At 63.0% G+C, this 24,072-nt stretch overlaps 1 protein-coding gene and 1 pseudogene across 2 annotated transcripts; both read right to left on the minus strand.

Annotated features, from left to right (window-relative positions):
• Positions 1-5,019, minus strand: part of LOC129403483 (tubulin alpha chain-like) — a 37,115-nt pseudogene extending 32,096 nt beyond the window's left edge.
• Positions 1,887-22,783, minus strand: CHST3 (carbohydrate sulfotransferase 3). 2 transcript variants are annotated; one of them, XM_055132646.1, is made up of 3 exons: positions 22,442-22,783; positions 4,918-5,138; positions 1,887-3,584 (listed from the first exon to the last, which is right to left on the minus strand). In XM_055132646.1, the coding sequence occupies exons 2-3, from the start codon at positions 5,094-5,096 to the stop codon at positions 2,285-2,287; spliced, it is 1,479 nt and encodes a 492-aa protein (XP_054988621.1). In that variant the 5' UTR covers positions 5,097-5,138; positions 22,442-22,783; the 3' UTR covers positions 1,887-2,284. The 2 variants fall into 2 exon arrangements, with proteins under 2 accessions (XP_054988621.1, XP_054988622.1); XM_055132647.1 differs by lacking the exon at positions 22,442-22,783 and adding an exon at positions 19,861-19,882.
• Between the last annotated feature and the right edge of the window lie 1,289 nt (positions 22,784-24,072).

Genomic DNA, 24,072 nt, shown 5'->3' on the forward strand with positions numbered 1-24,072 from the left:
CCATGAGCGGGGCTAGTCTTGAGGTGGTGCTGAATCCTGCTCCTGGGTTGGGGCTGGGGAAGGGGGAAAGGCAACTCTGCGTGGGGGACATCTGCTGCTTGGCCGTAGGTCCTTAGTGTCCCCTCTCAGCCCACCTTAGGGCCCAGAGAGGCTCAAAGCTGGCCTCGGGGAAGAGGAGGAGCCATGATCAGACCAAGTGAAGGACGCTGATTTCTGAGGTTTGTCCCACACATGGGGGGTCAAACTGAAGAGCCTGTAGGGCACCGGGGGCAGGGAAGGGGGGCTCGTCCCGGGGCCAGTGCGTGTCTCATCCTTCTGGGGAAGGCACCCGAGGGTCTCCCCGCTCTGGTGGGACCAGCGTGCTCTCTGCGATGGCCCTTCAGACCCAGATGGCTTCCCAGTGGCAGAAACAAAACCAAAAATGTAACCATAAAACAGGACACCGAGCCACAAATAAACAACATCAAGCACGCACGCCAGGCCCGGGCCGAGAGGCTACAGCTCGGGCGAGGCACAGTCTCGGCAGCCGGCCCCAGGCTGACCCCACGTCCCCCAGGATGTTTCCGAGAACACAGGCTACTTTCTCCCGGGCCCTGCCCCAGACGCCCAGGCTGGGCACAGCAGGACTCGACCTGCCTCTGCCTCCAGGGCCCAGGCTGCTTCTGCCACTCAGGCCTGGAGCTGCGCGCGTGGCGCCATGCCCGGGGGCCGCTGACCGAGCCTCGGGCAGGGACGGGGGCGGCCGTGCCACTTCAAAACATCCTGTCTGCCAGCAGCGCGGAAACGGGGACATGGCGGGGCCAGAGGAAGAGCCCCCGAATTCCAAAGGGGAGAGGGAGCAGGTTTGCAGCTCCAGCCCAAGCCCGCTGGGGCCGCAATTCCTTCCCCACCTCCAGATCATTCTGAAGACAGGGCTAGAGGCTGTTCTTCCTCTCGGTGTGAGACATCAGCAGCCCGCCGGGTCCAGAGCCAGCCTGCGTGTCGGCCGTATGTGTGCTGTATGGTGTGTGTGCTGGAATCTGTTTCCATACGTGGACGGCGCGTCCTGCGGCCCTGCTCGGGGCCGACTGCGTCCGCCAGCATAATGGCAAGCGCGTTTTGTTCAGATACTGAACCGTGTCAGGGAGGCAAGCAGCCACGTGCACCAGAGAAGCCCCCCCTTCCGCGGGGCCACCCCCATTTCTGACTGGACCGCAGAGAGCCCTAGAAACGGAAGGGTTAATCCGGAGTCTAGCAGCGTCAGCTCTGACTGGCGCATACCCACGACAGCTGGATGGAAAATATTTGGATGCTGGCCCATAGGATCTACAGCGAGAGAGACCGAGAAAGAGAGAGAGACAGACAGATAGATGGACGGATGGACAGAGACAGAGCATGAGAGACAGTGTGAGAGAGCGCCATGAGTGAAAGACAGAGAGAGGGCAAGAGAGAGTGAGAGACAGAGAGAGCATGAGAGAATGAGACAGTGCACATGAGAGTGAGAGTGAGTGAGAGACAGAGAGAGGGTGAGAGAGAGAGAACATGAGAATGAGCGAGAGTGAGAGTGAGAGTGAGAGAGCAAGAGAGAGCGAGAGAGTGAGAGCAAGAGAGAGTGAGAGCGAGAGAGAGCGAGAGAGTGAGAGCGAGAGAGAGCGAGAGAGTGAGAGCGAGAGAGAGCGAGAGAGTGAGAGCGAGAGAGAGCGAGAGAGTGAGAGCGAGAGAGAGCGAGAGAGTGAGAGCAAGAGAGAGCGAGAGAGCGAGAGAGTGAGAGCGAGAGAGAGCGAGAGAGCGAGAGCGAGAGAGAGCGAGAGAGTGAGAGCAAGAGAGAGCGAGAGAGCGAGAGAGTGAGAGCGAGAGAGAGCGAGAGAGCGAGAGCGAGAGAGAGCGAGAGAGTGAGAGCAAGAGAGAGCGAGAGAGTGAGAGCGAGAGAGAGCGAGAGAGCGAGAGCAAGAGAGAGCGAGAGAGTGAGAGCAAGAGAGAGCGAGAGAGTGAGAGCAAGAGAGAGCGAGAGTGAGAGCAAGAGAGAGTGAGAGAGCGAGAGAGCGAGAGAGCGAGAGAGCGAGAGAGCGAGAGAGCGCGAGGGAACGCTTCTCTGGAAGTCCAAAGGCCTGCCCATGCTTGCTCAGGAGGCTGTGTCCCCTGAGCTCTGGGTCTCATGGCCCGCAGAAGAACCGAACACTGTCCCGTCCCAGCTGACTGGGGCAGAGGAGAGGGGTCGTGGCTCCCCACCGCACCGCTGCAGGCAGCCGGGTCTCCCCGCTGGCTGGGCTGGGGCTTTCTCGAGGGACGTGCCTGGCCCCCGGCCCTACGTGACCCAGAAGGTGCCGCGCTCCTCCAGCAGGCTGAGCGAGCGGTTGGTGAGGGCGGCGGCGTCCCGGGCCAGTTTGTAGCCGAAGAGGCGCATGGCAGGGCCGCAGGCGGCCTGCACCACCTGCGCCAGCCGGAAGGGCATGCCAAAGCGCCACTTCTCAAACTGCTCCGACGAGTTCTTCTGTGTGGAGTAGATACCGGTGCCGGCCTGGGCGGCCTGCGTGTTCCTCCGGATCCAGTCCTCCACCTGCGGCGTCAGCGGGATGCCCGCGAAGCGGTACATCTCCCGCGCCTTCTGCAGGGGCCGGCGGGCCACGTCCTCGTAGCGCACCAGCATGTAGCGGCCGCGCAGCCAGGCGGGCTGCCGCAGGCCCAGCTCCGCCGACAGGCGGAGGCTCTCGCAGTGTCCCCGCAGGCGCTGCACCTCCTCCTCCCGCAGCCGGTCCTGGCCCTCCGCCAGCCACTTCTTCCAGCTCTCGTACTTGCCGGCAAAGGCCACCATGCGGGAGGCCAGCACGGCCCGCGGGTCGCGCACCAGCTGGATGACGCGCAAGTCCAGCCGGGGGTCCTCGGCCAGCGGCTGCAGGAACTCCAGCTGCCGGATGCGCACGGCCTTGAGGGCCATGTGCTCCTTGCGGCGGCAGGCCTCGGCGGCCAGCGTGACGTTGAGGGGCCCGCAGCGGCGGTCCTTGCAGTGGTACTTCTCGAACACCTTCTTGACAAAGGGCGTGCACACGGGCTCCTCACAGAGCGAGCGGCTGGAGCCACGGCGGAACATGAACTGGGTCAGGTGGTCCTCGGGCAGGGGGCTGATGAAGTGCTCCAGCACGTACAGGTCGCACAGGAAGAGCTGCTGCAGCACGTCGCGGTAGACCAGGGCTGAGCCTGCCGCGCTGGCGCCGCCCGCCTCGAAGGCCACGGTGCGCTCGATGTGCCACAGGGGCTCGAAGAGGTAGAAGATGTTGGCCTGCTGGTTGAAGAACTCGCCCACGAAGGAGGAGCCCGTGCGGGTGGTGGCCATGAGCAGCACGTGGCGGCGGGGCCCGGCCTGGGAGCGCCGGCCACCCCCGGCCTCCTGCTCCCCGTGCTCCGCCTGCTCCTCCCCCGGGGCCCCGCCCGCGCCCTCTGCCCCCAGCTGCAGACTGAAGTTCCGCAGGCGGCTCTGCAGCTGGGTGAAGGCGGAGCTGAGCTCGCTGAGGGACAAGAGGGAGGCGTTCTCGGCCAAGACCAGCGCCGGGTCGGTGCTGTTGGCGTCCACTGCGGGCTGGGGGATCTGCATCAGTTTGCCCGAGACCCTGTGCACGAGGACAAAGGGAAACAGGGCTCAGCGGGCATGGTGGGGAGACTCGGCCCTCCCCCCATAATCTCCAAGCAGCCTCCCGGGGCGTGTCCCCCAAGGCCTGATTCCGGCGGAAGCCGTCTTCGCTGCACAGAGCCCAGAGCAGTCGTGGGCACGGCCTGGGGACGGCCCCGGGAAGGATGGGTTGAGGGGCCGGAGGTGAGGCAGAAAAGGCGCCAGAGAGACAGGACAGCGGGGAAGGCACCGCCTTGATGCAGCTGGCCGGGCCCCACCCCAGCCCTGCACGAGGGCCTCCACCAGCAGTGACCCCCAAGCACGGAGCTGGGGTGAGTCCTGAGCAGTCTTCAGAAAAGGAAGGAAGGTGCAAAGAGGGGGAGCAGGGGCAGAAGCCCCCGTGGGCGCCCGAGGGTCTGGGAGTCTGGCCACAGGATGCCCCTAGCCATCTCCCGCTTTGGGGGGATGTGTGTCGGGGGTGGAGGTTACCCCCGAGGAGTCTCTCCTGATGGGCTCCGGGGACCCTTTGGGATGCCATCACCCAGGCTGGCTGTGTGCAAGGCGAGTGCCCTCCCACCGTGCTGTCTCTCTAGCCTGCCCACCTGGCGCTTCTCTGCGGGGCTTGTGCCAGGAAACCACGGTGCCCTGGCTGGCTCTGAGTCAAGTTCTGTGCCCATGGGTCTGGCAGGGCGGCTGCCTCTGCAAGATTCCCCGTGGGCCTGGGTAGCACCCTGCCCTGGAGTGGGGGAAGATCCAACCTGGGTTCACTGTCCCGGGCAGACCTGCCCCAGGCACCCAGCAGGGCCCGGCCTTTCCTCAGCTGCTGCTGTGATTTCGGACACCGAGGGGCCTTGCTGGGAACACAAAGCATCTGCCATGGCCAGGAAACAAAGGACAACAAGCACGCCTGCAGGCTCTAGGCACCAGCTACGTGCCAGAAAACCTGTCACATTTCCTCGCTTTGTGTGCGTGTGTGTGCGTGCGTGCGTGTGTGTGCGTGTGTGCGTGTGCGTGTGCGTGTGTGTGTGTGTGTGTGTGTGTGTGTGTGTGTGTGTTCTGGGGGCGGCCACACCCAGCAGTGCTCAGAGTCCAACCCACCGGACTATCTCTCCGGCCCTCACTTTACAGCACAGAGCCTGTCGGCACAGGAGACTAAAGTCACAGCAAAGGAAGCTGTGTGCTACGCGGTCACTGTAGAGAGCCCCGAGTCCAGCCACCACCAGGTGCCTGGGTGCCAGCCAATCACCACCGAGGACAGTCAGGGGCCTGCGGGTGACCCATGGGCCCGGGAGCACCCCACCTCGGCGGGGGCGGACAGGGCTTCCCTCTCTTACCTGGAAATGATCTTATTTTCCTTTTCGATGAAGACAAAAACCACCACCACGAACGCCAGGAAGAAGGCGTATTTGCCCCTCATCCTCAGGCCGTGCAGCAGGTCCCGGCGCTCCGGGGGCAGCACGAGTCCTTTCTCCATGGGGCAGGCGGCCAGGGGGGACGCGGTGGGGAGCGTCATGTGGGGGCGGGCTCCCGGACGCCAGGTAGGGGACACCGCATCCTGTGGAGACACACCGGAGTTGAGTGTGCCTTTGCGGGCAGAAGGTCTGGGTTCCAGCCCCGACGCCTCGTGGTCCCCTGAGCACCGCTGGGTGCGACCCGGAGTGGCCTGGCGTGGCCCCCAAACCCAATTAACTCCAGGAAATTTTTTTAAAAAATCAATGCAGAGCCACAGGAGCATTTGAATTCTAGCCAAATCCTTCACGTGGCCTGGGTGACACCCCCCCCCGGGGCTCCTGGTCCCACCCCTGGTGATCGCAGAGGCCACTGAGGGATCCCCAATACCACAACCACGTGTGAGGTGCCAGCCAGCAGGGTGGCCAGTGTGTGTGTGTCTGTGACAGGGCCAGCAGAGCCCAGAGCAGCAAGGACACTCCATGGCCCGCCCACCACCATAGGCAGATCCTCACCCCGTGCCCTCCCCACACCAGGGGCCCCAGAGTTACGAGAAAGCTCCCCCCAAAGCCCATTCCTTTCTCATGAGGACTCTCACCCTTGGGAGACAATCTGTCCCCTCTGCAAGAAGCCCCACCCACGCCCCTTCGGGGCACTCGGTCCTCGTCCTTTTCTGGAAGCAACGGAACTTCCCAGGGGACCAGGGCCGGAAGCAGGGCCCAGGGCAGTGCCGGCATCTTAGGACATGGCTCGGGGACAGCTGCACTCTGTCCATGGGGAGTGCAGAGTAGGGATGGGGCGGGAGGGGGAAGCTGCGGGCCTCTTTGCCCTTGGGGGCTGATCTACAACACACCCGTGCTCGGACTTACAAGTTTGGGTTCCTCCCCTCCCTGACAAGCAGACTCGTTTCTGAACTTCTGTCCAAGTCGCCTCTCGCCCCCACTGCAAGAATAATACCAGGGTGCTAAGAGCCTTCCAGCCCTGGCCTACGGGGAAGGAGAGGGTGGAGTTCTCAGGCCCCGAAGCCCAGGGCAGGGGCCCGAGAGACAGCACAGGGGTGACGGCCTTGCCCTGCCCACGGCCGGCCTGTGTTTACAAGGCGCCTGCTTGAGTGGTAGGGGCTGGCTGGTTACAAGGACGGCTGCCTTGGGGCTGGCACGAGCATGCAGCAGGTAAGGAGCTGGCCTGGCCCCTGTCCGGCCTGGGTTCGATTCCTGGTACCACCTATGGCTCCCCGAGCCCCACCGGGAGTGATCCCTGAGTGCAACAGCAGGAGTCAGCCCTGAGCACTGCAGCGGCTGCCCTGAGGCCGAGTCCTGCAAGCCCAGAGAGTCCTGCAGAGGTCCGAGAATGCTGAGGCCTCAGGCCCAGAGGCCAGGGAATCGGGAGGCAGGAGGGGCGCCCAGCAAAGGTGACTGCAGGAAAGGCTCCAGAACACGGGCTCGGGCCCCCCTGCTTCGCTGGCTGGCCCGGGAAAGTAAAGTCTCTTCTTTTCTTGTCCGGTGCCCTGCAAGGCGGTCCATGACACCCATTCTCCCCAGAACTCTCAGCTGAAAAAGGTGGCATCCCTTCGCTGGGGTGCCGGGGGCACCCACATCCCCAGGTGCCACATTCCCAGGCCAGTGGGGAAGAACAGATGCCACATTTCTGGGTCCATGCCAGTGGGCGTGAATGGGCCAGTCCAGCTCTGCAGAGCGGGCACAGGTGCCTTTGGCCCAGCCAGGCCCAGTGCCCGGCCTCGCTGTGCCCACCTTGAGTCACCTGATCATTAACCGAACCTTGTGCACTGTCCCTTCCCCATCACTGTCCCCTCGGCCCCTGGGTCCCTCTCCTTCCTGGGCAGAAGAGCACACAATGGATGTCCACTTCTGCCGCTGCAGGGGAGCTCGGCGGCCCGGGACGGTGTGCCCAGAGCTCAGAGCAGGCACTTTCGAGACACCTGGAGGTGGACGATGCTTCTTCAGAAGCACGTAGCCAGGGTCCGGGCTGAGTCACTCCCAGAGTGTGAGGCTGAGGAAGAAAGCTCAGCATTCCTGGAGTGAGTGCAGTGTGCGCACTCTGGGAGGACATGCTGTGTCCTCACCCACACCCCACACCGGGATGTTCTGAGGACAGAGAGACTGCATCTGGGCCGGATGCAGCTCCACAGCAGAGCACTTGCCTTGCGGGTGCAGGGTAGGCCCATCCCTGGCATGAGAAGAGAGGAGGGAGAGGGGAAGGGAGGGAAACTAAGCTTGATGATGGGACAGCTTTGCACGCAAGCCCCTCACGGTTCAGTGCTGAGATGGGGAAGGTGGCCGCAGCAACGGTGGGTGAGGGCACGGGAAGACAGACACAGGGGTCCATGGGCCCCAGAGCAGCCGGCTTCCCTGCGCATCCACCCCCCGGGCCTCTGCACGGGCCTCAGGATAGACGCGGCCCCCCTGGACAGCTCCCAGCCAGGCCCCAAAGGAGAGCAGCATGCCCGGACTTCCTGGCAAAGTGTGATGAAGGCGGCCTGATACGGGCTGGCCCCAGCCAGACTTTGCATCAGGAAGCCAATCCCCATAGCTCACTCGTCCAGGCCTGGCCCAGGAGCGTCACTGCCAGGCAGCCAGAGATGGGGGACATGAGGGGCAGAGGGAGGCAGAGATGAAGGGAGCCACTGGGGAAACCAGAGCTGGGGGGGGCCGGAAGCCTGCCTCAAAGGGCTGTACCCTACACACCGGCCAGGGAGACCTACAAGGCTGACTCGCCTGCACTCCCCAGAGAGTGGACATGGGACAGGGCAGTTCCCAGAAGGCCACTGGCTAATTAATGCCTCTGGGAGCAGGAATTCAGCCTTGGACCTCCACAAGCAAAGTGCTCCCAAGTTCCCTGAGAGCACACAAGGCCCTCCAGGAGCCCGCCCAGGCCATGGCCACGCTCCATGCACACCCGGAGGGGTTTCTGGGAGGACACAGCCCCCAGCCTGTGCCCTATCTTGGCCTTCAAAGGGGACAGGAGCGCCCCGAGCAGCTGGGGCTGTGGTGGTGAGGCAGGGTGTGCAGCTCCTGTGAGGCCACTGAGAACAGGCCCTGGGTCGACAGACAGGCCAGGGCTGTCACTGGTCTAATCTCCGGCACTGCGTCTGGTCTCCCAACACTTACTTCCAGGAGCGACCCCTGAGCACAGAGTGAGGAGTAAGCCCTGAGCACCTCCATGTTTGACCCTCACATAGCAACAAAACAACCCCCCAGACGCCATCGTGCTAAGTCACTGAGGTGGGTGAGGAGTCCCGGAGCTACCACAGCAGGGCCTGGCCTGGCCTTGACTGACACCAGGAGGTCTCCAGAAGGCCCACTGGGCAGGGGCTGGAGAGACGGTACAGAGGGGAGGGGAGGGTGCTCGCCGGGCATGTGGACCCAGGTTTGGTCCCTGGCACCCCATACGGTCCTCCTGAGCCCACCAGGAGTGATCCCTGAGAGCAGAGCCGGGAGTAAAACTTGAGCGCCACCAGATGTGGCCCCAAACAAAACCAAAGTAAACTAAAGGTCCATCTGGCAAAAGTGATGACAATTCTACACGTGTACACACTTCAACTCAGCAATTCTACTTGTATGGCCCCAGAGAGACCCACAACAGCAAACTGTCACTAAAGCAGCTTGACAGAGACCTTAACGTCCGTTAACAAGCAAACGGCAGATGTACACCCCGAGACCCCTAAGTTAGACAAATGCAGGTACACTTCAGTGCGATATTCCCAATGGGGGTAGAAGGAGGCAGCTCTCTAGAGGCTGGTATGGAGTGCCACCCGAGATGTGAGGGACACCTTGCCCCGGGCACCGAGTCAGGCAGGCACACAGCAATGCTGGCGCCCACTGGCACAGCTCCGGGGAATAAGGAAATGGCAGGATGGTTGAGAGGCCGGGAAATGGGCGGCCAGGGGGACCCTCTGCCCACTTACGGCCCCCTGGATGGCTTGGCCGTTACTGTGTTTCTGCATCAGCCTTTCCAAAGGAAAGTGCTTATAGAATGAACTGGAGTTAAAGGAGTGTATGGAATTGCGTTCCGATCCACTGTCCGCTACACAGTACTCAGTGTTTTCTTACGTGACCAAAACCTTCTAGAAAGGTCTATGACGAGCAGAGCCCAGCACAAGCAAGAAGGTGATTGACCAGACCCTGACAGCACCCGGCTCCCAGAATCTGGAGTCAAAGACCCGCAGCTCTGGAGGAGACAAACCAAAGTTTTGCTCCCAGAGCCAAAGTCAACAGGTTGATACCAAAGCACTAAGTTGAGAAGAATTCTGAGGTCAAGCACATGTCCCGGGAGATGCTGTGATGTTTCCTGCCTGGGAGACAGGAGAGGGGCTGGGGCGGGGGAGGGGCAGGGGGCTCTCTAAACGGGCCTCACCAGGGAGCCTGGGGTGCTGGAATGTTCTAGCACCCTCTATGCCCACTGCAGTCATGTCTGGGTGTGACATTGGACTGGAATTTTGCAAGATGTTACTGTGTGGGGTCGCTGAGTGAGAGGTTCATGGGCTCATGCTATATTATTCCTTTTTTTCTTATTATTGATTTATTTTTTGGTTTAGGGGCCACAACCTGGCTGTGCTCAGAGCTTACTTCTGGCCAGATCAGGGATCACTCCTGGCGGGCTCAGAAGGGCCACCAGGGATTGAACCTGGGGCAGCCCCACGCAAGGCAAGAGTCTTGCCCTCTGGCCTCTCACTCTGGTCCCTCACTATATTTGCTCTTAAAACTGCTTGTGACTCTATGATTATTTAAAACAAAAACAAAAACACAAGCTCCCACGATAGCCGGCAGAGGTCACAGAGAGCTTTAGAAAATGGAGTTACAGGGACTGGAGCGATAGCACAGTGGGTAGGGCGTTTGTCTTGCACACGGCCGACCCTGGTTTGATCCCCAATATCCCCTATGGTCCCCTGAGCACCGCCAGGAGTCATTCCTGAGTGCAGAGCCAGGAGTAACCCCTGAGCATCATTGGGTGTGACCCAAAAAGCAAACAATCGAGACGCTCAGTAAGCTGTGCCAGACGGAGCTTGTGAGCAGGTAGGCTCTGGGCAGCGGGCTTCTCGCCAGCCCCCTGAGCAGCGGGGCTGGGTCCCCAATGCTCTGCTCCGCCCTGAGTTCCGAGCCGGCTCCAATACAGGCCGGCTGAGTCGGACAAAAGGGCAGCCCTGGCTCGGCGCCGCCTCGGGCTTGAAGAATGGCGTTCTGTGGGTACACAGAAGCCGGGCCCTGCATCCACCTCACACCCAGAAAGGGCCGCCTGGGGGACGGACGAGTCCTGTTCCCTCCCCAAAGTCCAGTGGGGTGGGGGTGGGGCGGCCAGCCTGGGCAGGATCCAGCCATCAACGGGCCATTGTGGAGGAACAGAGGGGCTCTGTGGCCACTGACATTCCTCCTGCAGGGAGCCGTGGGAGGGCTGGGGAGGGACGAGGAGTCCAAGCAGAGAGCCCTGCTCTGGGCACACTGAGGCAGGGGGCAGGCGGCCAGGCCGGGCGGGGGCTGGGGGCTGGTGGGAGGGAGACACAGCCAGGAAGTTTCCAGGTAACACCCAGGACCGCAGAGCCAGGGAAGATCCCCAGGCCATCTCTACCCCCGCCCTCCCGGCAAACCGGCAGAGGGAGGAGGGAGCCTCCCTGGTAAACGGGGCTGTTCACTGCCCCGGGAGGGAAGGTGTCTGAACGCTCAGGCTTGGGAGCGAGAAGCAGGTCATTCGCCTAGAGCCGGGGCAGTGAGGTCCAGCCCGGTGTCAGAGGGTCAGCTGGGTTCCAGGAGCACGGTGCTCGCCCTCCCCGAGGCCGCCTCTGACCAGCGACCCCAAAAGTGACAGCAAAGCGCAGCTCCGGCGGGTCTCTGGGGAATGGAGCAAACCCTGGGGGTCTTCGCCACGGGCAGACTCGCCTCAGAGAACATTCTGGGCCGGAGAGCATCTCTGGGGGCTCTTGTGTTGTCCTCAGCAACAAGGGTCCCACCAGCACCTCGACGTCAGAGCCACGAGCGCGGAGGCGGGAATAACGCCACACGGTGGCTCGGCGTGACGGGCAGAATGGCTCCAGACGAAGCTAGGGTTCCGCTGGTTTCTTCTGTTTGGGGCCCGGGGGCACACCCAGCGCTGCTCCTGGCTCTACACTCAGGGATCATGCTTGATGGGGTCTGGGGTGCCGGGGATCGAACCCGGGTCTCCTGTGAGCAAGGCAAGAGGTACCGCTGTGCTGTGGCCTGGCCCAGGGGCTCAGCGGCCCTGACAGTCGACCGCTTCAAAGTGACGTGCCTGTAAGAAGCCAGTCCCACTGGTTTGCTTGCAGAGAAGCCCGGTGCTGGCTGGGTGCGGGCAAGGGCCCCTTGGCAGCCGTGTCCCCAGGCATGCACGACTCACTTAGGACAGCAATGACAGGGACGGCCAAGGAGGAGGCACCTTCCAGCCTGAAGAGGCGCAGTTCTTGCTAGGTGAGACTGACTTGGAAAAGTCACTCTGGGGCTTGAACAGAAGCTGCGCCCAACCCCTGTCCCAGGAAGGAAAGTGCAGGTGACAAGGTGCCAAGCTTCCCCCGAGGCCCACCGTCACCGCCCATCCCCACACTCCTCGGGAAAGTCTCGCCAGGGAGACGGTGTGGGGGACGCCGTCCCGGTTGGTCCTTCACTCCCCTAAACCCGAGCAGCCTGGGCCTGAGCCGGCGTCAGGAGGAGCTGGGCCGCAGCGCGTGGAGCAGGGGCTGGGGTGTCCATCACCCTCGGGAACCAGAGCAGACTTCTGCTGACCGCCTGAGTGAGACTGGACGCTGAAAGGGACGGGAGGGCACAGGGGAATGGCTCAGGGCCACAGAACACCAGCGTCACACCCGGGACAGTGTGGGCTGCCCATGGCCGCCAGAGCCTGGTGTGCATGGCCCTCTAGCAAGGAGAAGGGGTAGGAAGGGCGGGGTCCATTTAAAAGGGGGACAGAGGCTCGAAGGACTGAAGTCCACGCTTTGCATGTCTGACGGCCAGCTTCCATCCGGCACCAGCGGGTCCCTGAAGCACTGAGCTAGGGTACAGCTCAGGTACATGCTTAGGCGCAGGCCCCTAAGCATCACAGGGTGGGCCACGGGGGCAGCCCCGGCTCCCTGAGCCCCCGCTAAAGAAAGATGATGGGAGGGTTGGACGAGAGTCCAGCAGGGAGGGCCAGCCCAGGTTTGATTCCCAGCATCCCTTACCCAGGTTCAATTCTCAGCATCCCGTACAGTCCCCTGAGCACTGCCAGGAGTGATTCCTGAGTGCAGGGCCAGGAGTAACCCCTGAGCATCGCTGGGTGTGGCCCTTATCAAATAAAAACAACAACAACAAAAGACCCAAAGATAAGGGGTTGGGGTCCCTAGGGGCCCTGAGTGCTGGCGGCTCCGTTCAGGGAGAGCCACAGTGGAGGGGATCAGCACCCAGGTGTCTCCCGAGGCAAAGTTCCAAGTCTTTCCCGGCCAGATGCTCCAGGCTGGCGGTCAGAGGGCAGGAAGCCCCCATCCCCCTAGCCCCGGGAGGGCTGCTGAGAAACGGTGACTCAGGCCAGGGGAAGCCGGGGCTTTTCTGGGGCCCCCGAGGTCACCACTGACACAGAATGAATCAGAGTCCGGCCGGGCTCCCCTCCCCCACCCCATCTCAGGCGAGCATCTCGGGTCCTCCCCAATCCGAGGAGTCCAGGCAGCCGGACACCTCACCAAGCCTTCCCACCGGAAGATGGGGGTGACCCTGTGGCCCTGAGAAGGGTAGGGAGGGCGGGGGTCACACTGGACATTAGAGACTATGAGCAAGAGGGGTCAGGCCCCCAACCAGGGACAGCCCGTAAGGGGGATTAAAGAAAGCTCCGCCGCAGGGGCACTGCCACTTCCCAAAAGGACACGGCCTCCAGGGACCCGCACTAGACGTGAGGACCCTGGCATGCCGGGCCCCTCGCCGCTGACACCGGCACAGAGCTTCTTTTGGGGGCTCCTTTCGAGGCCCCCCTGCAGCTGGCCCCGCGGTTTAGACCTGACCTGTCTGGAGGACTTTGGTCGAGTCACCTGATGCTCCGGAGCCCAGCAAGAAGCTCTCACTCGGCCAGAGGAGCGAACAAAACCACTCGGGGCGAGGAAGCCTAGTCCAGAAAGCGCCCGGACCCTCGGCTGCCCCTCCAGGAAGACACAGATGCCCCCGGGACCCAGAGCAGCACTGGCTTTTCTTTCTTGAAGATTCCAACAGAAGAGCAGGTGCAGGGGCTGGCACGACAGCACAGCGGGGAGGGTGACCCAGGTTGGATCCCTGGCAGCCCATGTGGTCCCCGAGCCTGCCAGAAGTGATCCCGGAGTGCAGCCAGGAGTAAGCTCTGAGCATGGCCGAGCGAGGCCCAGAGTGAACAGGAGAGCGGAAGTGTCCCCAGGGAAAGCTGCCCTGGAGGTGGACAAGCTCCTGCCCGCTCCCCTCCCAGCCTAGAGGCCTTTCTGCAACTCTTCCCACCCCAACACTTCCAGAAGCGCCCACTGGCGGGGACGGGTGCCCGGGCAGGGAGGGGCACACGGGGCGACAGGACTGAGGTCACAGGAGTCCCGGGAGGGGAGACTGGGAGGTGGGCAGAGGAGGCTGTGCCCAGATTTTCCCAGGATGAGTCAGCGGCGGGCACCAGGGGCTTGGCGGCGAGCTTAGCTGCGCACCCCGCAGACCCGTCACTGCCCGCCCCTGCTGCTTCCAGCCTGGGGAGGGCTGAGCTCAGGAGCTGCTGGGGGCGGGGGGGGGGACCCCTGGGGATGGAGCCCAGCCTCCTGCAGGCACCGCTCATCTCTCGGCTGTCGGCAGGCGACTCTGCTTGCCTACGCGGTCCACGGAGCACAGGCAGTGACTTCGCCAGTGGAAAGAGAAACACCCAGGACCTGACTCAATTTACTTTCCGGGCCGCACGGCGGGGGGAGGGACAGCTCACGCCCTGGGCGTTCACCGCGCGCCAGGAAGTAGCTCTCAACTCTTGTAGACAAACATCTCATTTTCTCTGTTTGCTTTTCCTTTTTTAAATGCTGGTTTTCAGGTCACACCTGGTGATGCTCAGGGATCACTCCTGGCAGTGCTCGGGGACCATATGGAGTGTCAGGGGTTTAACCCAGGACAGCCACACACAAGGCAAGTGCTCTACCTGCTGTACCATGGCTCCAGCCCAACAAACATTTTCATATCACCTCCATGTGCTGTGTACTGTCAGTGTCCCTAATTAACAGATCAGAACACTGAGGCACAGAGAGGTTAAGTAACTTGGCCGTGGTCACACAGCCAGTAGAGAGAGCTTCCCAGACAAGCAGCCTGGCAGCCTGGTGCCTGCAACCACCACTGCATCCTGCCCCATCTTTCTTCTCTCTCTGGCTGCGAACCCTCCAAATGCTGTTCAGTCAAAGTACTCACCCCGAATTCTCTGCATCCACTCTGAAGGTTCTCACCCTGTGCCTTTGCCCAGTCTCTCCCTGGCACATGGAGGAACATCCACCTCCTCCAGGAAGCCTTCCCGTCACCCTCATGGCCGCGTCTGGGAGCTCATCTCCGGGACTGTGCAGCTGATCGCTGCTCCTGAGGCCCGTCTCCTGGCCTGCACGTCCACCTCGCACGGGGCAGCAGGACCTGGTGGGCAACACTCTGGCTGGAGCACCCGGGAAGGCGCCCGGTGGGAGAGAAGCAAGGGATGACCACTGTCCCGAGCGGACAGCGGGAGGCACAGACCAGCTCCTGCTGCCCAGGCAGGCTGTGCACCCTCTCCCTGCTTTGCTCAGGGCCGGGACTCAGGCCCGGGACTCAGGCCCGGGAGGTGTCCAGATGGCCGGCTGGGCCAGGCAGAGAAGACAGAGAGGGCCATGGACCTCAGGGGCCGATGTTGGGGCCCAGCGTGCGGCCACCAGCCAGACTCAAAGCGGCACATATGGAAGGACTGGGCAGGCCTGGGGGTGCCCCGCGGAGGGTCCACGTCCAGCCAGTGCCCCCGGGGAGGACCAGGTAAGAGACCGTCTTGCCAGGGGATGGTTCACGGTCAGCTATCCTATGGTCACCGCCACTCCCCTTCCTGTCCCAGGCCAGTTCACTCGCCCAGGCGCAGCCCTGGCTGGTGCTGCCCAGTCCCCCGGCCCACAGCTCCTCTCTGGGCAGACCCAGTGTCCCTGACATGCCACCATAGTCAGCCCATCTCACCATCAGCCCAGGCACTGGTGGCCAGCCAGTGAACAGGGCAGACACTGCCCACGGAGACCACTGACCATGGAGACCACAGATCGTGGAGAACACTGACCAGAGACCACTGACCATGAGACCACTGACCAGAGACCACTGCCCACAGAGGCTGCCACCACAAAGATCACTGACCAGAGACCACTGACCATGGAGGTCACTGATCATGGAGAACACTGACCAGAGACCACTGACCATGAGACCACTGACCATGGAGACCACAGATCGTGGAGAACACTGACCAGAGACCACTGACCATGAGACCACTGACCAGAGACCACTGCCCACAGAGGCTGCCACCATAAAGATCACTGACCAGAGACCACCAACCAGAGAACACTGTCCACAGAAATTGCTGCCCATGAAGACCACTGGCCAGAGACCACTGACCAAAGACCACTGATTATCGAGAACACTGACCAGAGGCCACTGACTATGAGACCACTGACCAGAGACCACTGCCCACGAAGACCACTGACCAGAGACCGCTGCCTGTGACACCAGCCACAGTGCGGTGCATAAAGGGGCATGTGTGGGCAGTCACAGTGGGACCATGGATCCAACTGGGCTTTGGAAGTGACATCCGAGCTGAGGCTGAGCCAGAGAGCCACTGGCCACGGGGCAAGGCGGGATCCCTTCTGGCTGTTTCAGGGGCCATCTGGGCTGCTGGGGATGGGACCGGGTCGGCCTCCTGCGAGGCAAGCGCCCTTACTACTGCCCCTGCTCCAGGCCTCCGGAGACTGATTTCCAACAGTGCGGGCCCCAACATCCCGGAGAAGGGTGTGTTTTAGTCCCCGGGGACCTTCAAGGGAGTGTCTCGATCTGTGTGGTGGGCTTGGGGGAGAGTTCTGGCTCCCACGACGTCTGCCTCCCGGCTCAGATGCCCGAGAGCCCTGAGGGCTGCGGGGAAGGAGCTCAAGGTGTGCAGTGCACCGTGGGGTGCCGGGTGCCGGGGACGGTGCCGCGGGCTCCTGCACGCAGAGCGTTGCTCCAGCTCCTCAGCGCTCTCTCCAGCCCAGGAAACTCACTTTCTTTCTTTTGAATTTTGGGGCCACACCCAGCAGTGCTCCAGGCTCAGTCCTGGTCTGCACTCCGGATCCCCCCTTTGCTGCGGCCGTGGGCTGGAAATCCAGCCCGGTTAGACACTTCTTAGGCACGCGCCTAGCCGGCCTCTAAAGTCAACTTTAAAAAATGATTTTTAAAGAGCACCTGAGAGGGCTGGGGCCCTGAGAGCAGGGAGGAGGCTTGCCCGGGTTTGGTCCCTAGCCCCCCACAGGCCCCCCGGGGCTCCCCACAGAGCCAGGAGTGAGTCCCGAGCACCGCCAGGTGTGGTCCCCAAGCAAAAGATGAATAAAGAAAGAACAGCGGAGTGCAGAGCCAAGCTGGCGGGCTTGGCCCATGTGCGGCTCACGGGGGTTCCCAGGGCCAGCCTGGACAGGCCGCTGCTCGGGCAGGAGGAGGAGAAGTGAAAGGGGTGCAGCTCAGACAGACCCACCAGGCCCCCACCCCACCCCTTCGGGACGGGGCCTTTCCTTCCCTCCGAGGGGCCCTTCCCTTCCTGCCCCGCAGGTTCTAGTTTCTGAGCTCACTGGAAGCAGCCAGGCAAGTCCCAGCGCCTGCTGCGTCTGCAGGGCCAGGCCCAGCTCGAGAGGCGCCCGGGCCCCCGCCCAGCCTGGCCCCGGCTGCCTGTGAGAAATTCCTTGCTGAAAAATCAGTGCTGTTTCAGTCTGGGGGGCGGGGTGGGGGTGGGGCGAGGGGGGGAGGGTGTTGGCGCGATTTGTTTTCAAAATATTTCCTTAGATAAGGCTGCTTTGGCTCAGACTTGTTAGCACTTTCCAGAATCTTGCAGATGGCGAGGCAGCTGGGGAGGCGGGGAGGGAAGCGGAGAAGACGGGCAGCCCCGGGCCGAACCCAGCCGAATACATGGGGGTGGACAGGGCTCACATGAACGGGGGCATCAGCCTTCAGGGGACCCTCAGGCATCTGAGTTAGGGGAACTCTCCTCCAGAGCCCACCAAACAGATTGAGGGGGGCAGTTGGGGCTCTCGAGACACTCATTTGAAAATCTGAAAGCCCCCCCATGCCCCCCCACTAAAGGAACACACCTGGGGGAGTTGGTGCCCCCACTGTTCGAAAATGAGTTTCCCGGGGACAGTAGTAAAGCTTTACAGCTTGCCTCGCAGGAAGCCCACCCGGGTCCCATCCCCAGCAGCCCATATGGCCCCCCTGAAGCCACCAGGGCTGACCCCGGAGTGCAGACCAGGAGTAAGCCCTGAGCACCGCCAGGTGTGGCCCCAAAATTCGGGGAAAAAAAAAGAAAATGAGGGCTGGAGAGAGAGAGAGAGAGAGAGAGAGAGAGAGAGAGAGAGAGAGAGAGAGAGAGAGAGAGAGAGCTCTCGGGAGCTGGAGCACAGGCTTTGTGTGCAGGAGCCCGAGGTACCGTCCCCGGCACCCCACAGAGCACTGAGCACTGAGCACAAGGCAGCCCCCCCCACGGTGTCGGGAGCAACCCAGCACTGCCAGGGGTGACTCAAGACGTGAAGCGTTTCCCGAAGGAAAAGGACATGGGTCCTAGTGAGCAAAGCCCGCACAGGCTGAGAATCGGGGTCCAGAAAAGTGCCAAGGGAGGGAGCCCACTCACGGGAGATGGCTGGTTTCCCCTGTGCAGTCCACGGAGCGGGTGCTGAGACGGCGTGATGATGTCTGCGCCCACCCCCACTCACGCTGTGGTCACGGGCGAGAGTCCGCACAGGCGAGGAATCACGGGCTACCAAGCAGCTGCCCACCATTCCCACCCTGGCATACTGGTCAGGAATGGCCGAGGTCTTCAGGGTCAGCCAGGCAGAGAGCACGGTGGGTAGGGCGCTTACCCCGCACCCGCTGGCTCCGGGTTGGATCCCCAGCATCTCCCCTGAGCCTGCCAGAAATAATTCCTGCGTGTAGAGCCAGGAGTAAACCCTGAGCATCGCCGGGTGTGGCTCCAAAACCAATACAAATTTTTTTTCTTTATGGGTCACACTCCGAGATGCTCAGGGGTCACTCCTGGCTTTGCACTCAGGAATTACCCCTGGCCGTGCTCAGGGGACCATATGGAATGCTGGGAATCGAACCCGGGTCGGCCGCATGCAAGGCAAACGCCCTACCCGCTGTGCTATCACTCCAGCCCCTCAATACAAATTTTTTAAAAATTATTTCTGATAAAGATGAAGAAAGTGCCAGAGAGGCACCACTACCGTGAGCATTGTGCCCTCGAATCTGGGCTCCTCCTCGGGACCTCATCGTGCCTCTGGGAGCAAGTGTGTCTCCGTGCCCGTGTCTGTGAGCTCCAGTCCGTGAGAGGGCGCGTGACAGTCTCCTGAAGTGGGCACCCTCTCGCCATCCACAGCCCCCAGGGGTCCCTCTCTGCCTGAGGGGCCCTATCTGAGGAAGGCCCTGGGGTCTCAGACAGTGCCTGACCCTCAGCCCCCCAGCTTCGGGTGCTGCTTGGCTCAGCTCCCCCACACACTGGGGGATTGGCCGCCAGCCCCCCCCCAGGGAGCCCTGGATCCCCCAAGACTCACTGGCACTAGGCCTCGGTCCAGGGCAGCCAAGTACACTGGACAGGCGAGTCTGCAGGACTTTACAGCCCAACAGCAGGAGAGCCCGAACGCCCAGGAACCCAGCCCACACTGCCCGCAGACGCCCTCTGGTCCAGACAATGAAAAACAAAACCCAACCCTGAGCTGTGCCCACCCCCACACACACCCGCCCCATGGAAGCTCTGCAGTACACGGTCGGGGAAGGGGGCTTTCTTCAGGAGAGTCCCTCAGCCACCCGGTCAGGAGAAAATTAGCCCCCGCTCATCAGCTCTTAATGGATGCCTTCCGGGGCGGGGTTGGAGAGAGAGGACAGTGGGCAGGGCGCTTGCCGTACACACGGCTGAGCCAGGTTCAAGCCCCGGTACCCCCGAACCCCACCAGGAGTGATCCCGGAGCACAGAGCCAGGAGTAAGCCCTGAGCACTGCTGGGTGTGCCCCCAAACCAAATAACAACAACAATAAATAGATGCCTAAGAATTTCTCCAGCTTGACCCCCAGAACTACATATGGTCCCCCAAGTCCCACCAAGAGTAAGCCGTGAGCATTGCTGTAAGTGATCCAAAAGCAAATGAAAAGTCAATTAATCTTTGGCACCAGAGAGTGAATACAGGGGTTAAGGCTTGCATGCGGCTGACCTGGATTAGATCCCCAGCATCACCTACGGTCCCCTGAGTGCTGCCGGGAGTGATCCTTGAGCACAGAACCAGGAGTAAGCAAACCCTGAGCACCGCAGGGTGTGCCCCCCTCCCCAAAGAAATACGAAGCCAAGTTTCCAGCAGCGAGACCACCCCCTCCCCAGCTCAGGCGCTTGCCTTGCACGTGGACGCCCGGTTGATCCCCGGCACCTCATATGGCCTCTTGAGCACCGCCGAGCGCTGGGTCACCCCGTCTCTCTGAAAGGCTGCCCAGGAGGGGCACGCTCTGGAGTACGGCTTGGGGGTGGGGAGGGAAAGTCAAAGTCTCCTCAGCGGCACAAGATGGGGAGCCTCTCTGTACCCCAACACCACGATGGTGCCCTAAATCCGACCCACACAGCACAGCCCTGCCTGGGACTTACTCTGAGCCAGCCGGCAGGGAAGCTGCCCATGCTCCTCCGGCCCCGCCGCTGGGCACTGACCAGCAGCGGGCACTCCCCTGAGTTTTGGTGCTGGAGTCATGGGGAGGGGCAGGAAGGAGGTGACGCAGCTGCCAGCCAGGTGCGGCCACAGGAGTCTGGCTCTGGCCTCGCCAGGAGCCCGCGCTGGCAACAGGCTTGCTGCATTTCCACACTGTCCCTCCAGCTCCTTCTGGGGGTCCGCTAGAACCTCGATAATAAACTCCCCAGAGCCCAGGGAGAATGCGCAGTCCCTGTGTGCCCACCTCAGGGAGTGAGGGGGGCATGGATGGAGGGTGACGGAGAGAGGAAGGATGGGGTGGGAGCACGGTGCACCTGGGGCCACTGAGAAGAAACACAGAGGTGCCACCCTCAAGAGCCCAGAGCCCAGCTGAGCCGTCCGCGTGCTACGGCAGGAACGCACTCAGCGATCACTCCTGCTGGGGCTCGGGGAACCCAGTGTGGGACCAGGAAAAGAACCTGGGTCAGCCACGTGCAAGGCAAGCTCCCTACCCATTGTACTCTCCCTCCTCCGAGGAGCACCTCCACACAAGGGATGGGAGTCAGGGCAGCTACTCCCAGAGCCTCCCTCTCAATTTCCAGTCTGGGCCACGTGTCTACGGGCAGAGGGAGTGGGAGTTAGGCTGGGGGTGGGAGTAGGAGTCAGGCTGGGGCTTGGGGGTGGAGTCAGGCTGGGGTTTGGGGGTGTGAGTCAGGCTGGGATTTGGGGGTGGAGTCAGGCTGGGGTTTGGGGTGGAGTCAGGCTGGGGTTTGGGGTGGAGTCAGGCTGGGGCTTGGGGGTGGAGTCAGGCTGGGGTTTGGGGGTGTGAGTCAGGCTGGGATTTGGGGGTGGAGTCAGGCTGGGGTTTGGGGGTGGAGTCAGGCTGGGGTTTGGGGGTGGAGTCAGGCCTCAGCTAAGTGTCCCAGCTTTGTTTCCTGTCTCAGGGTTACCAGCAGGGCCCTCGAGGCAGCCAGGCACGGGGGTCAGCATGTGTGGGCTCAAACCCTGGCCTGATCCCTCACCAGCTGGGATGGTCCGTTTTAGTCTCAGTCTCCAAATCTGCAACGTGGGGCCGGAGCAATAGTCCAGCGGGCAGGGCGCATGCTTGCCTTGCACGCGGCTGACCCGGGCTCGATTCCCCGCATCCCGTAAGTCCTCTGAGCCCCATCAGGAGTGACTCCTGAGCACAGAGCAGCAGCAAACTCTGAGCATGGCTGGATTGTGGCATCTCCCCCCTCCCCAAAGAACAGAAAGGTGGTACCCTGGGGGGCATCAGGGCTGAGGCCGCAGAGCTGAAGCCACAGTCATGGTCAACAACGATCTGGGGGAGTGCTGGCTCAGCCCACCCCGCACCAGAACCCCCGTGGCCATGTCCCCGCACGCTGCCCTGGGCACTGTGCCGAGCTTTGCTACTGTCAGCACAGATGCAACTGCAGCGCTAGGAACATGTCCTGACCCGGTCACAGAGGGGCAGGGACAGGGACAGGGGTCCTTCACCCCGACGCATGTCCTGGTACTGCATTCTCAACTCAGCGCCCGCCATGGGGCCTCACTCTGATGCTGCCAGTGCCACCAACTGCAGGAACATGAGAAGCTTCTGCTCCCCCAGCGGGCACCGGGGGGCCCACCCCACACCCAACCCTCCACCTGCTGCCGCCGGAGGTGGCAGGCACAGCTGCTCCCTGCCCCCATCAGGGGCCGGGAGGGCACAGCCCACAGCGACATGCAGAAATGAGGCTTGCCTGCTGCCCGCCTTGAAAGGCCCCGAGGGACTCCGGGGCCTGAGGATGCCAGCCCAGAGCCCCTCCCTCCCAGAGGCAGTATGGGCCCAGCTGAGGCCCAGGATACTAGTCTCAGGGTCCTCCTGGGAGGGCCACCTCCTAGCACAAGACAAGTAAGTACTGTCCCGCCGAGCCACGTGCCTGGGCCCTCAGTGCGAGTCTTCAGCAAATACCACGGGCTTCCTCATTCCCCCAACCTTGCCCAGTACAGGCCAGACACCGCAAGTGACCGCAGGTGGCATCAGCACAATCCTTGGGGCATCTTGGGAGACACCACTGCAACTCAGGAACCTACTGGAGATAAACGCGGTAGCGGGACCCGCCCTGAGCTCCGTGTCCGCTGCCTCCAGCACCCGCTTTGACCCAGGGGTACCCCCGGCTGGCCTCCCCTTGGCCAGCCCCTCCAATTCCGTCTATGGAAAGGTCTGTGCCCCTCGCGGGACGGCACTGCCCCCACGCTGTGGTCCCTCCCAGCTCGGGCTGGCCAGACCCGGCTCCCGGACCCCTTCCAACCCCGGCAAACCACGCTGGGTGCAGGAACACCCCCCCCCCCCGTCCTCCGCGGTGCGCGCCCCGCGGCCCAGCCGCTCCTGGGGGGCTCCCCGCAGACAAAGCGCCCGTTTTACTATTTGAGGGCCGGAGGACGCGCGCGCCGGGCTCCCGGGGGCGGTGGCTGCCTGCGTGGACGGTCCCCGAGCCCCGGCCGCCTGGAGAGGCTCAGGCGGCGCGGCCTCCCCGGCCCGCGGCTCCCGCGCGCACTTACCCCGGCCGGCCCGTCCGCTCCGGGGCTCGGCGGCGCGGGGGCAGCCGGGCAGGGACGCGGGTCCAGCCCTGCCCGCTCGGGCCCTCGGCGGCGGATTCCGGAACTGCGTCCAGGACCCCGGGCTGGGCGGCGGGGGACCCTCCTGGCCCCGCGCCTCCGCTGCCCCGCCCCGCCCCGCGCGCCCGGCAACTTGGGGACCGTTGGCGAAGTTGGCGCAGCCGGGCCTGGGCGAGCGAGAAGGCGCGGGGAGGGAGGAGCGCAGCGCGGGGACGCGTCGGAGGGGCGCGCGCCCCGAGACCCCTCGGACAGCCTTTGTTCCGGGGCTGCTGGGTCCCCAGCCGCTCCCGGGGGCCCTGGACAGGGCGCGGGGGCGCTGGTCCTTCGCTCTGCCCCGCCGGGGCTGCCCCGCTACCGGGTCTCCCCACCCCCCCGGAGACCCCCCTGGGAGAAGTCTCCGCCTTCTCTGGGAGGGCTGGAGTGGAGGCGGGACTTTCGGCTTCTAAATACCCCTCTCTGGTGGTCGCCGATCAGCCACCCTCACCCCTGCGCCTCCTCAAGCCGCGGGTCTGGGCTCCCCTATGCAAAGTGGGTCCCCGCGGGCCCGCCGAAGCCGCCCACTTTCTCTCCACCTTTGACTCATTCAGCCGCATCTGGAACGGGAGCCCCAACCTAGCATCTCTGCAGCTTCAGTCCTGGGGGTCCCCGCACCTACAAGCCGCTCTTCCTTGAGGAGAGATGGTCCTGGGGCCTTCCGGACACTTACAGGCACCAGCTCCTGCAGGCGACCCTGAGGCCAGAGGCCACAGTGCCATCCCGGGCAGTCCGGCTCTTAGACACATCCTGGGAACACGCGATGGGAAGAGCAGAGCAGAGCAAAGCCTTGTCGGCCGGGGCGTCCTCAGCATTCATAGCTGCAAACCCCGCCAGCCTTCCAGGGCACCCGCGCTGTCCCGGACCGCCACAGGGCATGGCTTCCTGGACATTTTCTTGGCCCAGACCGGTCAGTGCTTCCCCAAGGGAAGCTGCCATGAAGGGGAGCTGGACCAGATGCTGGGGACACTAGGTTGACACCTCGGTGTGTCCAGGCAAACAAGACCCCACTCTGTGCCCAGGGCCTATAGGGACCAGAGGCTGGGTGGGCATTCAGACCCAAGCTGACCACTCGGCCAGCTCCCTCCGCCTCCTCACCTAGTGGACCCAGCACTGCCCTGGAATCTGTCTCCGTGTGCTCCCCAAATTCCCAAAGCAACTCGCCCTGCCCGGGGCTTCCTCCAGCCTCCCTTTCGGCCCACAAGCTGCATTTCCTGCACCTCAAGGCCTAACTGGGGGGCCCTTCCTGCAGGGGTCCCAGGACTCTAGGATTTGACGGCCAGCACCTCCTCACGCTCCTGACGCACCTCAGCAGCTGCAGCCTAGAATCCCGTCCACCCAGAGGCCAGTGTGCACAGTCACTGAAAAGTTCACGCCGGCGGAGCGGGGCCCGAGGTGAGCAACTGTGACTCCATGCTGTCCACAGGAGACAGATCTCCGTGCGACAAGCACAGCAGTGGCGGGCAAGGGGCTGGAGGGCTGGCCTGCCTGCAGCTGACCCTGCTGCCACCTCTTGGGTCACATGGTCTCTCAGTGCTGCC

The sequence above is a fragment of the Sorex araneus genome, chromosome 3 (genome assembly GCF_027595985.1).
Source record: "Sorex araneus isolate mSorAra2 chromosome 3, mSorAra2.pri, whole genome shotgun sequence".
Classification (NCBI taxonomy): Eukaryota; Metazoa; Chordata; class Mammalia; order Eulipotyphla; family Soricidae; genus Sorex; species Sorex araneus.

Excerpts from the sequence above, each read along its gene's own strand:
- CHST3 (XM_055132646.1), bottom strand. The coding sequence starts at position 5,096 with ATGACGCTCCCCACCGCGTCCCCCCTGGCCGCCTGCCCCATGGAGAAA. Across the intron at positions 3,585-4,917 it reads GAAAATAAGATCATTTCCAG|GGTCTCGGGCAAACTGATGC; the intron begins GTAAGAGAGGGA and ends CCTCGTGCACAG.